General features: G+C 38.5%; 1 protein-coding gene across 2 annotated transcripts in view; it reads right to left on the bottom strand.

The window, feature by feature from the left end:
• MTUS2 (microtubule associated tumor suppressor candidate 2) overlaps positions 1-18,426 on the bottom strand; it is a 417,304-nt gene that overhangs the window by 112,482 nt on the left and 286,396 nt on the right. For both annotated transcript variants that reach the window (XM_004680175.2, XM_012723287.1), the window contains exon 6: positions 346-444. In XM_004680175.2, the coding sequence (XP_004680232.1) occupies positions 346-444 (99 nt within the window). The remainder of the gene's footprint in view (positions 1-345; positions 445-18,426) is intronic.

Here is an 18,426-nt window from a genome sequence, read left to right as displayed (position 1 = left end):
TTTTTTTTTTTCCTTTCAAAAATAGTCTCTCTTGAGGTTAGATCTTCAAAGTCTATTTTTAAATTACAAATTATTTCTCTATGCTGTTGGGATAGCAGATGCTCCAAAACGAAGAAGATTCTACCACTTAAACACAGCATGTAACATGTTGTTTTTAAAGATAAAAAGGATGGCAAGAGCTGATTCATTTACTCTCGATTCAGAAAATCTCACTACATGTATGTCAGGTTCTGGAACAATAAAGCATACCACCTGGACTGGCACTGCTCCATTAATGCCATGCGACAAAATAAAATCCAAGCAAAGTCTTCTCCCCAAATAACACCCATCACATTTCTTAGGTACCTGGAGACTGAATCTTGGTGGTTGAAGCCACTATTCTCTTAGGTGATGAAACAGCAGGTTTATTTACATCTTGATCTTTTTGTACTTCTTTCTTTGTTCCTGTATATAGTTTAAAAAGAGAAAATGAAAGGCTAGTTACAACAGAGACACTACCACAGTTGTTTGTGGAAAAGGAGGTTTAACAAAAGGCAAACGGAACCAAAAAATAATATTTAGATGATTTGTTGCTATGGTCACCACGCTCTGTTCCTCCGGAATGATATACTTGTTTGTAGCAAGTGTGAATGGTCACAGCTTATAGTGGCAAGGGAATAAGCGCACTTATGTCTCTGATTTAATGCAAAACATCCCTGTTTCTGGAGGTCACTGCACCCCAATGACTGACAAACCATCTGAGAATTAAAATGGTACTGGCCTTGGCCACCAGCTCCATCTGTTGCCTCTTTCTGCTCAAACAATTTTTCAGAAGACAGGGAAGGAAGCTGTGACTGAACATAACTGCTAATGACTTCAGCATCATGGAGAGCTGAGCCCCTGGGGACATGGTGGGCCTGTGCGTACTTTCCGTAAACCTGCACTGCAGCAGTGACCGGGAGGGCCTTTTAGCTCCCTGGACTGCAGCTGAGTCCTTGTGGAGGCTGCTGTAGAAATTGGTCCCAGCAGAGTGGGATAAACCAATGGCGGGTGCTAGCTAAGAAGAGTATGCAGACGCTCTTCAAATTATGTCCAGGGCCATGTAGGGACACTGCTACTTCTCCTTTGTGTGAGGGGCACAGACACTTATCTTCATATCACCTTGGTTAGAAAGTCAAAGAACAATGGATCTATGATTACAGAAAAAATACAGACCAGGACATATCAAGACCTACTTCCGCATCAGCACAGGTTTTTCTTAATTAAAAATACTTCATGTTTTAGGCCCTCCCTGGTGGCGCAGCAGGTTAAAGCACAGCACTAAGAAGCTAAAGCTACTTCCCAATGAGTTCAATACCCACCTGCCCCAGAGGTGACCCACATGGCACAGCAGACCTCTCCTGACCCACCCTCTGCTCCCCTTCATCAGTTGGCCTGTTCTGCTCCCCACTCTGTCTCTGGTGAATCCTCTCACTGCCCTGCACCTCTGGCCTGTTCTGGGTACATAAATAAATAAATAAACATTTAAAAAAACACTTCATGTTTTACATTAAAAAAAGGTTTTATTGAAATGACTCTGGTTTACAACACTATATATGTTTTAGGGGTACAGGTTCAAACTTCTTCAAATGTATGTTACCAGACTATACCTACCAGCAAAGCTTCAATAATCCTCTCCCAGCATCCACTGGGTCCCTCCCCATCTAGTTCCTTCACTTCTTTAGTCATAATTCTAAAGTGTGTTTTGGTTTGATTTCATTAGTTCCTTTGTTCTGTTTCTTTATATTTCATATAAATGAAATCACCCAGTATTTTTCTCGTTCTGACTTACCTCATTTAGTATAATGCCCTTTAGTTCCATCCTGGTTGTCATAAAATATTTTTATAATTTTATAATTAAAATTTTTATAATTTTATAAAATCTTTTTATAGCTTAGTAGTATTTCATTGTGCATGTATACCATGTCTTCTTTACCCACTCATCTGTCATTATATACTTGAGTTGTTTCCATAACTTGTCAATTTTAGATAGTGCTGTACTGAACATAGGAGTATATTTATACCTCTGAAAGAGTTTTTATGTTCTCTGGATATATATCTAAGAGTGGAACTGCCGGATCATATGGTAGATCTATTACTATTACTTTAAGAAATCTCCATATTGTTTTCCATCAAGGCTGAACTACTCTAGTTACTCATTAACAGTCTTTTGTTCTCCATACTTGAATCTGGTCTTTTGAATATGAGCCATTCTCACAAGTGGGAGATGATACCTCATTGTGGTCTTGATTTGCTGTTTCCTAAGATGAACACTTTTTTCAACTGCCTGTTGGCATCATATGTTTGCCATCTGTGGCTCAGTGCCTATTTAGCACTTCTGCCCATTTTTTATTGTGTTCTTAGTTTTTTGTTGAGTTGTATATTAGCCCCTTGTCGATAGTACAGTGTAGAGATATTTTTTTCCCATCCAGGAAGTACCTTTTCAGTTTAAATAACAATCCTTAGGTCTCCATTTGACTTTCCCTGTTGTTCTATCTTCATTCTTCTCTACCCCCCTCCACCCCTTCACAGTGAAGATGACATGTTTTCAATGCACCAGTCCTGTTTCGCCATGTTTTGATAGCACTCCTGCTGATTTTTAGGGAGCCAATTCGCCCCTCCTCTTGGTCCATGCAGCTGGGTGGAGTTGATACATCTGTATCTGGAGGGGGGTGCAATCCAGGCTTATCCATTCAGAAAGCTGCATCATTCTAGAATGACAGGGAATCCTGTGATGAGAATGAAGACAAAACCTACGTTGGGACCATGAGACTCCTATCTTGAGTATGTTCCTGGAATTAATAGAAAATGATTTACTTTGGTAAGTTCATAAGCCTGGATGCCATTGATCATCTTTGTCTTCATATGGGAAAAGTCTTTGTAAAGAAGAAGCAAAGGACAAAGGACGAGACTATGGAAACATATTCATGATAACACTGTTGAAAGTCCTGGAAACTGTCAGACTCACATTAGCTATTTCCAAAACTTTCCAGTTATTGAGCTCACCTCCCTCTGACCTTTTGCTTTTCTTTTCTTTTAGGGTAAGGGCAGTTTAATTATATTTCTGTAACTAGCAACCAAACAAGACACGAGTTATAACAGAGAAAAGTGTTCTTTAATAATAACACGCACACATTCTTATCTCATGGAGTTGTGCATTAGGGAAAAATAACTCTGTGTACTTAATATATACCAGGACTCAGAGGAATACAAAAGAACACACATATACAAATCCAGATTCCTACCACTGGAACTTCTGGGGTAGAAAGAAGAAGGTGGTGGGAGGAAGAAGACATGTTAGCCCAGTGGCTGTCTCAGAGAAGTCCATAGAACTTAATGGAAAACTTTGTCACTGCTCACATTTACCAATTCCAGAAAACCACAACACATCCAAATGAACCTAAAGTGATTCACCAAAAACAGAGCAGCAAAGGCATCCCAAGACGCTGCCTGGCAATCCAGACAGCACTGTTCAGGAAAGAGAAGCACATTTTCTCACATGGACATTTGGAAAGTGTTCCTTGTGTTGGCTTATGGTAAAGACCACTTGCCTAGGATCTGGGAGAATGTGACAAAAGCTGCTGAGTTAACAATGACAGCCTCCCTCTGAGGGTAAGGCTGTCACCTTAAAAAAGAAAATACAGTGACAACTGGCAATGGCTATTACAGAATGGCCACTAAGCGCATCAAAAGTAGGAAAAGAATTAGATTTAAGATAATGGTTAGAAGAATGCTATACATTATTTTTTCCTATAAAGAAATAAGCACATCAAAACCAATCAAAGGGGATTTTTACAGGCACACAATAGATCACAAATTCTTGCAAGTAAATCTCAGTATAAATAAGAAAAGATAAGAGACAAAAGAAAAGTTAGAATATGCAGCAAAGCCTTTATCCCCTACTTACCTAAAGGTCTTACTCACACTTCTGTGAAAATGAGGCATTGGGGTTGACACTACCCCAGTCCACAGACCTGCTCCGAGAGAAAGAAAACATAGGGAGGGGAGAGGGAGATAAACAAGAACAAAAATGAAACGCAAATGATCACAAGAATGCAAGTGATCATTGTTGTACTGATGGGATTGGAAGGAGGTGCGTAGAAAAAAAAAGAAGGATGTAATAAAGAAATAGGGAGTCTGATATCATTTAGTAGCAGAATGAGGAACGTTTGAAGGGAAGATTTACAAAAATTAAATAAAGGAAATTCTATCTAGATGAGAGTGTATCAAATAAAAGAGGAATTTGGACAAGTTATAAATGAAAGACAAGCAGACTAGCACCGATCTCAGAGGCTCTGCAGGCACAGAAAGAAGGGAAATTTTTTGCTGCCAGTAGTCATTTAAGAAAGATCAAAAGGAATATCTGCTGTTAGTGGAGAAAGGACTGTTGCGAACAATCTAACACTATACTTGAGAAGAGGATGCATTTTAACCTATTTAAGGTTCATTTTATTTCAAAGCCCATTTATTGCTTGATGAGGTTAGGCTCTGCAGGTGGAACTATAAAGAATTAAGGTTTTTGTCTTCAAACAGAAGCCTCAAAAACAACTTCCAATACAATCCTGATTAGTCCCTGGGTAAAACTAAGGAATAATCTAATTTTGAAGATAGTAAAAGGTTAGAAGAATGAAGAAATAGGCTATTTTTGATAAATATTATATATATGCAAAAGGCTTTATAACCTCCAATATATTTTTATTTAGTTATTATGACGTATCGGCATTCATCAGGTGCTATTCCAGTGAAAGACTGTTGTATGCACTATGATGAGGGTTATATTTTCATGAAGTGCATTTATAATAAACATTTATAAATGCCAAGCACTATCTCAGGGCGGTTTCTGTGTATATTATCTCTCTTTACTACACACACTGTATTAACACTGCATTGTTACTTTGCAAATGAAGAAACTGAAGTTAGGGTGATTATAACATATCCCAGTAGCTGATGTGTGGCTGCCCCACGGGCTCTCTGTGACTTCCTCCCCTTATTTTAGCCCACATTTTCCTGCGCCCAAGGGCCTCCTGGAGTCAGCAGTCATAGGTCTTTGCCTGCCTGCCCACCTGCATTCAGAAGCACAATGACTCTAGCTGAGTGGGTTCCATAAAAAGATTTAATGAAGAGTAGGATGGGGTACGGACAAGGATGCTCAAAGTAAAATGGGGAGACGGTAGAAAATACAGATGCTGAAGGTCTGTGTCACCACAAGACAAGGGAATGGTTTGAGCCTTTTGTTTTCTAAAGCTGGAGTGAATGAATCCCAACTTCCTTCCCTTCCTTGAATCCAACCTTCCTCTCTCGGACTCCTCACTCCTTCGGTAAATACACTCCCTCTTCCATGAGTGTTTTCAGCCTCTCTTGGAGCCATCCTCTCTAAAGGTTGTCACTTGTTCTCATTCTTTTTTTTTTTTTTAAGATTTATTTATTTATACAGAACTGGGGTACAGGCCAGAGATGCGGAGAGTGAGAGGATTCACCAGGAACAGAGTGGGGAGCAGAACAGGCAGATCGACGAAGTACACTGCTGAGGGGAGCAGTGGGCGAGCAGCCAGCGGGTCAGGAGAGGTCTGCTGCGCCATGTGGTCACCTCCGGGGTAGGCGGGAATCGAACTCATGCGGAAGTGGCTTAGGCTTCTTAGTGTAGTATTTTAACCCGCTGCGCCACCAGGGAGGACCCTGTTCTCATTCTTTTCACCATCTTATCATTGAGTCAGAAGGACTCCTTCAAACTAATACTTAATGACAACTTGAACCCTCTATGCTTGTGTAAAACCCCTTTTCCTTGAGGTTCTGCTGGTCTACTCACCCTAACACTGCTCCCTGCAGTCACCTAGCAACATATTTTCTGCCTCTTGTTCCTAGGCATGATCTTCCTCTTTAGCCCATGTTATGCCATTATCCTGGTGAAGGACAATAATCTCATATATAATTCATTTGACAGCCCAGGTTTTCTTTGACATTAGCTACTCTTGCTCAGCTCCTTCAGTTGGGGTACATGGGCATTACCCTGGCCATCACTTTCATCTCTGAACCTCACATACCTCACTTCATGAGCACAACCCTTTATCCTTCTTTTGTCTATGTTTTTGCTACTCCATCAATTCATTTCTCTTATTAAACTATGAATCCTTTCCTCCAAGTCAACAGGATCCTATTACCTTTCCTTATCCTTTTAGCCCCTTACTTGTCCAGCCTAAAGATGATCTCAATATGCTCCACTTTTGCTATCCAGTCCACAATCCTGTTCTAGAATTACACATCAGTAGAAACCATTAAAGTCACAAATATCTGTTGTATCCAACTTAGCTTAATTTGGTTGTCATCTTCCTCCAGGAAAGTCGAGTACACATAGAGGAGACTACCAAATTTACAGTGGCCAGCTGTAATTGCAGTCCAACCCCACACAGTTGAGCACAATACAGTCGATACAATCCAGCAATTTTGTTTTTTTCTCTTCATCTTTTTCATATTTTAAACCAAAGTTTTAAAATCCTGTTTCTAAAACATCATTCTGCAAGACTCCAAGGAAACAAAAAATCCCTATCTTGTCTTACTCTCCATAATCCCTATTCCATAATCACCATCTTTATTTTTTTAGCTTACATTTTCCTTAGTATTTATCTCCTTATATCTTTGTTACATGTTTATATATTTATTTTTTATTATTTATATTTTAGGCATAACTTTAATAGTTTCCTACTATAAAATGATAATTTTGCTCTCCATAGACTCTCTTGCACATTATCAACCTGATTAATTGCCATAATTTTTGATCAAGTCAGAATTCATTGTTAATTTTGTTTCAACTACATGAGTATTATTCACAACTGAGCAATTTCCTTACTAGTATGACTTTTTGTTTACCCTGGGTTTAATAGATGCTTTAGTTTTTGTTTGCTTAGATTGCTATATGTTTCTTTTGCTTATTTTCCCCAAGAGTTACATGCTCCATCTGGATTCAGCTTTCCTTTCACAGTTATGTACTGATTTAATTTATTACCCTAAAAATGCAAATCTCTATTTTCCTCTCATATGGAAATTTCTAGGACTGTAGCAAGATTGATTTTCTCAAATCTCCATTCATCATCATTTTGGGAAACTCTTAAGCCACTTTGCAAAGTTGGGTTCCTTTGTCTCTGGATACCCCAGGTCTTCTTTTTCTCTCTCTATCTTTTTATTTTTTGGTCTACTTAAAATTTTAGTAGAGTGCTTTTTTTTTTTTAATTTCCAGAGAAAAATATATGGGTAATAACTTATATGACATCTTTCATGGCTAAAAATTTCTTCATTATTTGACTTCATCCAGAATGCTAATGTAAAATTCATTTTCCCTTCGAACTTTAAAGGCATTTCTCTTTTAGATTCCAGGGTTTCTACTGAGGAATTTGATGCCATTCTAAATTTCAACCTTTTGTAGTATGTGATCTGCTTGATTTCTTGGGAAGTTTTAGGTACCTCTTCTTTTCCCCAGTGTTGTGAAATTTTGTGCTGATGTGCCTTGGTATGGGTCATTTTTCATTCATTATGCTAGGTAATTGGTAGGCTCTTTTAGACTGTAAACCCTTGTGGTGCAGTTTTGAGAAATCTTCTTATAATGTTGTTTTGATAATTTCCTCCCCTCTGATTTTCTCTGCTTGCTTGTTATGGAACTACTATCCACACAGAGTACATTTTCTGGTATATTGAGTACCATGTACATAAGGGAAATTTAGCCTATGGACATGACACTCAAATACCCACCAATTTAACTCATTGTTGCCTAGCAACACTTCTCAATCTTTTTTCTTATCGTTAAATGCTTCTTTTTTCTTATCGCTAAATGTTCATCTCATTCTTGTCTTTTCCCCATATGCAGTAAAATGCCAAATCCTGTGAATACACATCAGGTATCTCTCTTAAATTTAGTTCACTTTTGTTTTCATAGTTACTGCAATTGCATAATTCTGTCCAGTGTCACTTCTCCTGTAGCACTCCAAAGCAGACTCCTAGCTCCTCTTATCTCCAGTTAGTTGTACTCCAACTCATTTTTCAGGTTTCTGGATGCTGCAACTGTGCTTTGTGGCTACACTTTGTTGCACTATAAGTGGAATGCCTTTTACCTGTCCACATTCCCCATTAGACAGTGCCTTCCATGAAAAGCATCCACTCAGTAAATATTTGTATAAGATGAATCAGTTATTATTATTAACTAATCATGTTCTTCCTCTATGGAAAATGTAATCAATCTTGAGGTTAGGTGAACTACAGACATCTTGAAACACTTCTTACTTCCTCCTTCTCCTTTCTTCTTTAGCACCTCACCCTCTTCACATAATAAACAGGTACATCCTAAGTGAATAATGAAAAACCACTTCACACACTATTAGAAACAAACTGAGTAAAGCTCAGGACATCATGGATTTGTTGGAAGAAAGTAATGCAGCTCTCCTGGGGAATCAAGACATTGCATGATCTATTAGGCACTGAGAAAATGCTAATAAGCAAGTCATGGTGGGAAAAATACATCATGTATTTAAAAGTACACCAATAGCTATTTGGGTTTTATTCATTGTGGCAGTTTTTAGCTAGGTAAGTCAAAAAGAAAGAAATGGTCTGGATTATTAATCTCATTGTACCAAATAACTTACTTTCACATTAATATAAGAGCACGAGAAGACTGTGCTTCTCAGAGCTAACATTTTCCTTATATAAGTAAAAATCTCTAACACAATCTATTTAGTATTAAATAACTACTTCCATGTTAGAGTTTTGTAGTTTTACTCTGAAGGCGGCAAAAATTATTTCTTATTTTCTCAACTATCATTCCTCAAAAGAGCCTAAATCAATCTCCCTTCTTCCCTCTCTCCTTCCCTCCCTCTTTTTCTTCCTCATACACTTACAGAATTGCTCCACTGTACTTAATATCGTATTAGTTATTGGAGAGTCCAAGTGAAAATAATAATCTTATCTCTAGAAATTTAACAATTAGTGAAACATGAAAACAAGTAATGATAAAAAAAAAAAATGTAACAAATGACAGCCCAGAGGTCTGGATGAAGATTTCTCTATGGGATTTTGCAAGAGGATCTGACTTTTTCACCAAAGAATATTACATTTGAGCCAATACATGAAATAAGTAGAAGAATTATCAAGAAGGAAAAGAAAGGCACAGCAGTGGTGAGGCTCATGTGCACAAGGACAGAGCCTTCATGGACAGCAGGGTGCAGGGTGGGTATGAGACAACAGGGTTTGCTTCTTGGGTCCAGCCTCCCCTGCCTCCCTCTCTCTACTCTCCAGCCACACTAGGTCAACTCAAATAATATTACTCACTATCCCTCCAACACGTCTGAATTTTCCTGCTGTTCAATCAAATGATAATGATGTCATATAAATGCCTATTTAGTAATAATCTGAGCTTGAGGTTGCCAATAAATGGAATGTGACTAATGAAAAACTATAGAATTAACAAAAAGTAGAACTGGTTTTGGTTGTTATTGCTTATAGTTTAAAATAAGCTATCTGACTGAGATGACAGATCAAATATAAATAAATATATAAATAGTTCTTTTTTATAAAATGATATTCATTGCAGAAAAATGAGATCACATTTTCCTCCAGAAAGAACACTATCATTTCATTGAAATGCATTATTTTATATCTGACTGCATGTGTTGATATATTTTTCTTAATACAGTCCAATTTTAAATATTTATTTATATATGTACACAGAACTGGGGTACAAGCCAGAGGTGCAGGGTAAGAGATTCACCAGAGACAGAGTGAGGAGCAGAACAGGCAGATGGAGTGAAATACACTGCTGAGGGGAGCAGCAGGAGAGACAGGAGAGGTCTGCCATGCCACGTGGGTCAGCTCCCACTGGGGATGGAACTCATGCTGCAGTAGCTGTGGATAGCTTCATAGTGCTGCTTTTTAACCTATTGTAAAAGAACAGCACAATTTATACATTGCTGCTTAAACAGTTTATATTGTGCTATAGTACTGAAACTTATTTGTACCATTTAACAAATACTTGTGAGACAACAGTGCTATCCAGGAAAGAGTTAGTGCTTCAGAACTATGCTGGCAAGCCCCAGCTTGCCATGTCTCAAGTCTCTTCTTTCTCACCTGAGGAAACCACTGTCATGACATTTTGGTCATCTCTTTTACTTTTCTTCATAGTTCTGCCACTCCACTGCACCATTAAACAATACCCTTAAATCTACAAACTATATCAGTGAAGCCATACTGTGTGTATTCTTTGTCTTGCAATTTGTACTACACATTGCATTTTTATCCTACTGCAGCGTGTAGGCAGAGTTCAACCTCAGTGCAAATACTGGTCCATAATATGGACACTTAGTATGTATTCATTGATTCTACCATTGATGGGGTCTGAGTTGCTTCCACTTCCAGTTTTTAGCAATTATAACCAATGCTGTTTGGAACATGCTACATATGGCTCCTAATACACATGCATATGCATTTTCATGTAACTACAAGCATAGTTACTGAAGGCATTCTGAACTTTGCTAGATAATGCCACACTCTTTTCCAAAGTGGCTGCCCTATTTCTCCTTTTCCCATGCAGACTGTATGAGTTCCTCATCTTCACTGGGAAGGTGAGATTTGATTAAAATTTTTTTTAAGATTTATTTATGCACACAAGAACTAGGGTACAGGACAGAGGTGCAGGGGATGAGAGGATTCACTAGAGACATAATGGGGAGCAGACAGACTTGAAATATAATGCTGAAAGGGTCAGTGGGCAAGACAAGTCACCTCCCTGACCAGGAATCGAGCTCATGGCTGTGGATAGCTTTATAGTGCTGTGCTTTAATCCAGTGTGCCACCAAGGAGGGTAAGATTTTAAAATGTTATTATTTTGATGTGCATAGTACACCTGCCTGTGATTTGAGCTGCATTCTTCTAGTTATTAATGAAGTTCAGCAATTTTTCTTTATGTAAATTGGACACTTGATTTTTCCCCTCTTTTCTCTGAACTTTTTTTTTTTTTTTTCACTGACTGGTGAGGTTTCCTTCACTATAACTTTGTGATCTTTTAGAAAATTTAGTATGTTATGATCATCTTTCATATTATTTGTCTACAATATTTTTTCAAATGTAAGCTAATTACTGGGTTGGCTGTTGAAATGATAGCTCACAATTGAGGTGGTAAACACTGTAATACAGAAGCTGTGGTTTTAAATATCAATTATTTTCAAGTTGGAGCTAGAAGTAGGTACAAGTCATAATGGGGAAGCTGTTTAGTAAATATTAGCATAACCTGCTAAAGGCTTGGACACCAGCTCTATTGTATGATTCTTCAGGCAGGTTAAACTCTCTGAGCTTTTGTTTCCTTCTGTGTAAAATGGGTGCTATTAATAGTAACTTCTCTTTCAGGTTGTGTGATGAGTGCTTAGCATAGTGCCAGTCACTCATTAAGCATCCAAAACAAAAGATACTTATTAGCAGTATTAACTTCATTATTTTATTTAGGACCTAGAGGTTACAAGCATTGTGGTAGGATATTAAACCATTAACAGAAAATACTAGAATTATTATTCTTTCACCAACGAGGAATCTGAGGTCAGAGAGATCAAGTAGTTGAATCAAGGTTTCACATCTGTTAGTGGCACCACTGCTATCAGAATATGGGTCTATTTTAATGCTCATTCCTTGTTTCTTGTGCCATGCAAATTCCATGTGATAGAAACTAGCAACTGACTAAAGATTATTAATAAAGCTGTTTCACTCATTGTGCCAAAAATCATGTAGAGACAGAAATATATCTAAGGTGCTTTTTTAAATCTAAAAAGGTTCAGTCAATGAAAAACAAAGGGCCCTATAACTTAATTTTTCCCAGGCTGTGGTCACAAAAGCACTGCACACTAACAGCTGTGGTCAGCTTGTCTTCTGTGGACTGATGTGGATTACAGCAGCTGTGTGAAGAAACCATAGTTGTCAGAACCACCTCATTGCAGTACTCGGAAAGAGAGCTGAGTGCAAGTACCAGCCTTATGTCAGATGCCCAGGCTTGAATCCAACCCTGAAACTCATTTTTGTCACCTTGGCAAATTACTGGCTGCTCTAATCCACAGTTTCCTAATCTACAAAGTTGTTCAAGAGTATATCTGTATATCACAGGTTTATAAGTGGAAATAAAGTGAGATGATGGGTAACCCATATATGCTGGCTATTGCTGTTACTCCTCAATGAACTACAATCTCTGTTTACTCTTAATATTATCCCATGGTTCTAGCTTAGAAGCACAGCATGGTGTTGTCAAATTACTTCAAGTTTCACAAAGTGACTACTCAAGCACTCTAAATTTACCCATTCTCAATCCAAGTATAGGTTGTCAACTAATTCTAGATCAGAACTATTTCTAGGTGTTTGGTGGTCATGTACTGATATTCAGTACAGGATCCAGAGGACTTTGGTGAAGTCATAAAGAAATGAGATGACGTATTACATTGTTTTTCTTTATCTGACACAAGATGAGTTCTAATCTCTTTCAGATTTTCCAGGTGCATCCGCTCATCTGCCCCCAAGAACTTTACAAAATAAATATGGCTTCCTTTAAAAGAAAGAATTTTTCTTGACTTACAGTACTTTAGTTTATGGAATTTAAGTCATTATCAGTGGTCTTAAATGACAAATCAATGTCATGGGTAATCATCCAGCCTTCCACTGGGTAAAGGAATCTACGGTATTACAAAAAGAGTTTTTTAAACAAAAACAGACCTCATCTCAAATTTTCAGTTGGCTATACATAGAAATGTGTCACTGGGAAAGTCACAGCTCCCTCAAGTTTGAAAATGGAAAAGAGGTACTCCATGGTGTTGTCCTGGTATTTAGGAAGAGGGTGAGTTTAACTCACGTAGAGCTGTGTGGAACATCATATAAGGCAACAAACTATAGAGCATAACCTCTTGATGGTGTGGAGGGCTTCAAGGTGCATGCCTCATGTAGCTACATGAGAGAAAAGTGGCCATCTTGAAAGAGAATCCAATGTTCAGCAAGTGGTGAGCAGCAGGGCAAGGAGAGGGATGCAATAAGCAGAGGGGGAGGGAATGAGAAAGGTACAGGGTCACACAGTGTCATGGCTTATTCAAGGAACCACAGATACAAGTTAGGAGAGGAGCTGAAAAGGGAGATAGGACAAGTCAGAACTGAGGACCAGGCTTGGAAGCAATGAGAAGCCACTAAGAAGTCCTAAGCAAAGGAATGACAGGACCAGATTTACTTTTAGAAAAGTGAAAGGACACTGCCATCAATGAGGGCAGGTGGGCTGGAGGGGTGTAGACTTTCATCAGCTAGCCTGGTTGGGTTACTACTGATCAGCAAGTGCGGGGCCCAATGCAGTTCTCAACATAAATACACTGATTGATGACTTAAAGATGAAAGATAGGAAAATTCTGCAGTGCCCAAGAAATATGATATGCTTTCCCAGTCTGTGTAGCAAATGGATAATGGATGGCCAGCATTTGTCTCTTTCTAATCATATTTTCATTGAATTTTCTACCTTCCACCCTCCCTATGAAGACAGTAATTAGCAATTGGTATTTCATCAATGTACGATAACTAGGATACATAAGTCTGGAAAGAAATGAAAAGTTTTAAACCATGACATGCAATTAAAAGTTTCATGCTCATCATGCCAAGAGATTGGGCAACAGCATGGTAGCAATTAGCATAACAATACATTTATATACAGTAGGCAGGGTTGTGAAACACATAAATGTCTGAAGCACAATGGAAAACACAGCTCGAAAAGACCATTTGCATAATAACTGGTGGACTAATTCCCATAACTCTTTGAGGCTGACAAGCTGTGTGGACCAAATATCAGGTATATAACCTTTTAGATATAACACATGCATGTCCCTTCAATGAGTTAGGTGTTCATGCCCTACTTTAGAGGAACAAAAGTCTTCACTCTCCCCTGCTGGAGGTCTTAACCCCATGGAGAGTCACAGCATTTTGTGAATTCTCCTCAGTTGTCCCGTGATGCTTCCAAAGCATCTAAAATATTATTCCTGCTGTTGTCTCAATGAGGAGTTTGAAAGCACAGCAGAAGCAAGATAAATATCTTTCCCTCACTTGGACCATCCTGTGACATTTCAACTATAATTGCTAAACAGCACCCTAGGACACTTAACTGGCAATAGATGATGAGGTTATTAGAATTTTAAACTCCAATGCCCTAAGAAAATCAAAATGTCCCAATTAACTGCTTAAGAGGCAATTTTTGTGTAATATTAAAACCAGAGGAGACTCACCAGTAAAATTAGACACTGATGAAGTTGCTCTGAATTTTCTGTGTGATTTATTTCAAGCTGTCGATCCTTTCAACCATTTCATGGTTTGCTAATTTCTCCATCAAAAGAGTGAAAAAAGAAAGTGGAGAGTCTATATTTTCAAATTAACATGACATTTAATTGTTAACTGGTTTAGTTCTAGATTTTAAGGGGGAGGGAGCCTTGGAATTTTTAACATTTACAGGACGAAAATTCATGCTATTTACCTGCAGGGAATGCTGTTCCCTACCATCACTGTCTGACAATTTCTATGATCCTTTAGCTATTGGCCCATAAATTCTGCATTCTACACTAGGTCCACATAATATGACTTCGTTGTACATCCATTTATTTCCTTTCACTGTATACTTGTAATTAAATGAATACGTGTCTAAGCACAAGCTTCATGTTTCTCTCTCTCAGCTCCATAGGGACAAAGACAGTGTCTGTCTCACTCAATAGCATTTCCCCAAGCACTCAACACAGTGCAAAGTTCAAAGAAGGTATTTAGTAAATATTTGTTGCATGGGTTGGTGCCCAGACAAGTGTCACCTGTCCTCCCTCCCCTGGATGGCTGAGAACTGGTTTTGGTGTCCCAGCCTGTGGTTCATGCTTCCTGGCCTACTGTAAGAGGTTAGGAACCTCCCACTTCCAGTTAGAAATAACAGCACATAGGCCCACCAGGACACAGAGGCCATTTGACTCTGCAAGACAAAGGGGAAAGCACCCCTTGGTTCTTGCCAGACATTCCATATATCACCCCCATCACACTCCCCTGCCTCTGTGACCCCGTGCAGAAGAATGGTCTCAAATTTATTGCCCTTATTTTTCTCCTACAAAGATTCTTCCTAAATACTTTCACTCTCTGATAGCTTCCTCTGTCTTTAACCTATGGCCAGTCCTCCACTCGCCTCATAATGGCAAATCAGTCGAAGCTGAGACTGCAACTGAGACTCAGCCTCGGGGAGAACACAGTCAGCATCAAGCAGTAATCCTGTCCGCATGGAAGAGCCCAGCTCTGTGGCCTAATTGCTTTCAGTTTGCCTCCATCAGGCCCCACCCTGGGAGGTTTCTGAACACGCCTGAATCAACCTGCGCTTCCACAGTGTGAGGTGTCAGAAAAGTCACTTGCTCTTAGAACCATTTATGTTCAACGAGCATATATCACTTGCCACAGTATGAACAACCCCCCAACAGCATTTAGACCCAAGATTCCAGTGGCAAAGTGATCCCCTTTCTTGCCCTATCTTTTCTCAAGGCAGGACATTTTATTTCAGCAAGTTCTTCCTCAATATTGTCATGTAATGCGCTCTCAGAGAGGGCAGCTGATGTGGGCCATCCTGGAGGGAGGTTCCGGAAGCTTGTCAGGCTATGCTCTCTGGCAGCTGTGCACCTCCAAGTGCTTGGTAAGCAAATTTTGATGATTTTGAAGATATATTTTTTACTCGTATTTTTAATTATAATATGCCCAGAAATTTCTAAATTTTATGGCATTTAATGCAGAAATAATAATGTCCTCTTAAAGAGGTAAAATTTATTTTTTATGACAGAAGTGGAGTTTTGTAGTTTACAGAATAAAAAAATTGAAGTCTTACAAAGTTGTGCTAGAAACTGCCGCTCTTTTCTAATGAAATAACATATTCTTTTTCCACAATTACATTTCTTTTGCTCTCACAGCCAAGAAGCCCTGGTTTTGTCAGATTTTTCCCTTTTTTTAATCACTTGGATTTTTAAAAAAATTTTATGATAGTTTATTTTTACATATTTTTGTGCATTTTTCCATCTCAGTTACAATCCCCTTGGGTTTCCCATCACCAAGTCACCCATATGCCATCACCATAGTCCAGTGCTTTTCCTTCCCTCCACTGGTTTTGATCCCATTCCCCACTGACTTGGATTTTTATCTTTGTATTTACTGCGCTCTTTACTTCATGTAACCTCGTATCTTTCATTAGTCAGAAAGTGATTAAGTAATTAATGTATTAGAAAATGTTTACTAGAAAGTGATAAAGTAATAAATAATAAAACCTATTATATTCAATTTAAACTTTTTAATCCAACTTACTAGGTATTACTTGGACTAACTGGAATCAAAACAATAAGATTCTAAATCTCTTGCTCTCATCTAATCATTACTTTACAAATCTGTTTACCTAACTGGGAGCTCCCCAAGGCAAAGGACTGTTCTAATTATCCTCGAATCCAAGTCACCTATGGCTTAAAGCAAGTACTTACATGTTTACTGAATGAATGAACCAGAACAAGTCCTCACCAAAAGGTTACATCAGAATCTGGGTAACAGAAAACAACCCAGGCTACCCAACTACATTCTACGACTGCTTGTTGAACCTGCATCTTCATGAGGTAGTTGAGCAGATGACCTTAACAACAAGTGCTCAGTCATCGTTACTCTGGCCTCACTTAATGAAGTATAATATGCATATCCACATTTATGCCACAGCCATAGTTTCTTGTTGTTCAAAACTACATGAATTAAGACAGGCATTGTCAATACTTGAGAAATTAAAAGAACCCAAATTTCTCATAGTCCTAAGGATGCCAATTATTTAGAATTTAACTTAACTTGAATGTCTGCCTTCTGCTTCTTAGTTCACTTAATGGTGGTACAAGGTGAACTGAAAATTGATTTTGTTTTAGAAACTAGATTTCCTTTTTTTTTTTATGGCACTAACACTGATTTACAATGTCATTTGTAACTTAGCAGTATAGGATCTCCTTTAGGTGTTGTTACCACACCGCACTCATCACCAAAATATCCAGTTTTCCACCGTAGTCCACTGTGCTCCCACTCCAACTGGTAGATTTGTTACTGGTTTATCTTTATCCTTACTTTGTTTTGTTATAAATTAGATTTTACTTAAATTGGATATTCAAACCAAAGGAACAAATGCAAAACTAAAATTCAGTGATATTATTAATCTTTTAGCAACATAATTTGAAATACAAGACTCAGGTGTCAGAGTTAGATAAAATGTGGAAGAGAAAGTCCTGGAATCCTTAAAATGAGTAACCTTGCTTCATTTTCCCAATGCTTCATCCTTCCCTCATTATGTAGTTCTACTTTTCTCTATTTTTTTAAATTTTTAAACAATATGTGTGTTCTTCTCACCCTTGCTAGGGAACTAAACAAATACAGCCTCTCCTTCACTGATCTTGTACTCCTGATGGTGGGAAAAGTGTCGGGGACCAGCCCCAATCAAAGGAGGGAAGAACAGGCAGGGTCTGATGGTGGGAGCGGAGTCAGCTGGCAAGTGGAGATTCCAAGAAGGGGGAAAGGGAGTGGGTGTGAGGAAGACACGGGAGTCAGAGTTGGGTGCAAGTCTTCCTGCTCATCTTTTTAGCAGGTCTTTATTTATAATGCTTAGCAAGTAGTTAGTTACAAGAACGCATCAGGTAAATTAATAAGAAATCAGCATAAAAACTTCTAAAGGAAGAGGGGAACAATGCATCTTCTTCCTGACACTTTATGGCATACTAGACTATACATCTTTGTGATAGCTTTCATGTATATGGATGTTTAACTATGACTTCAAAGGATAAGGGATCTGGGAAAGGATGAGCTGTTAGCAAAGGATTTAGGGGTCCTAGGGAAGGAATAAATTGTGTTAGCAGAATCATCAGTGATTGTCTAAAGAAAAGCTAATGGCTAACTTAAGGTTAGCAGAGAGTAGCTAGTGTTTGTTTTAGGAAAAGGTTAATCAAGACTAGCAGAGAGTAGTTAGAGATTGTTTAAGAAAAGGGTAAGTTAAAAGGAAGTCACATAGTTATGCATTAAGCAAAACCTGTGTCAATAATATTAGGAAATTGTCCATGGATCCTTATGCCCTGGGAGTTTTATCTGAGGTTTGCCTTTTGTTTTAAAAGTCGAAGGAAGCTTCCCATGAGTCTTGATACTGGCTGGGGTGGGAGGGGGTGAGGTGAGCGTGGGGACTCTTATCTCTCCTGGAGCTTGCCTTTTGTCTCTAGACAAAGGAATTTCCTGCCTTGGGGCAGCTATATTTTCCCCGGGCCAGGTAGCCAATTTATGAAGCTAAGGCAATCCAGTTGCAAATTGATGGTTGCTCAGAATATTTTTGACATTATAATTATACAAAAAAGGGAGGTAGGC

This window comes from Condylura cristata, unplaced genomic scaffold, assembly GCF_000260355.1.
Source record: "Condylura cristata isolate star-nosed mole 26May11 unplaced genomic scaffold, ConCri1.0 scaffold00010, whole genome shotgun sequence".
Classification (NCBI taxonomy): Eukaryota; Metazoa; Chordata; class Mammalia; order Eulipotyphla; family Talpidae; genus Condylura; species Condylura cristata.
This window is presented reverse-complemented; position numbering and strand designations above follow the sequence as displayed.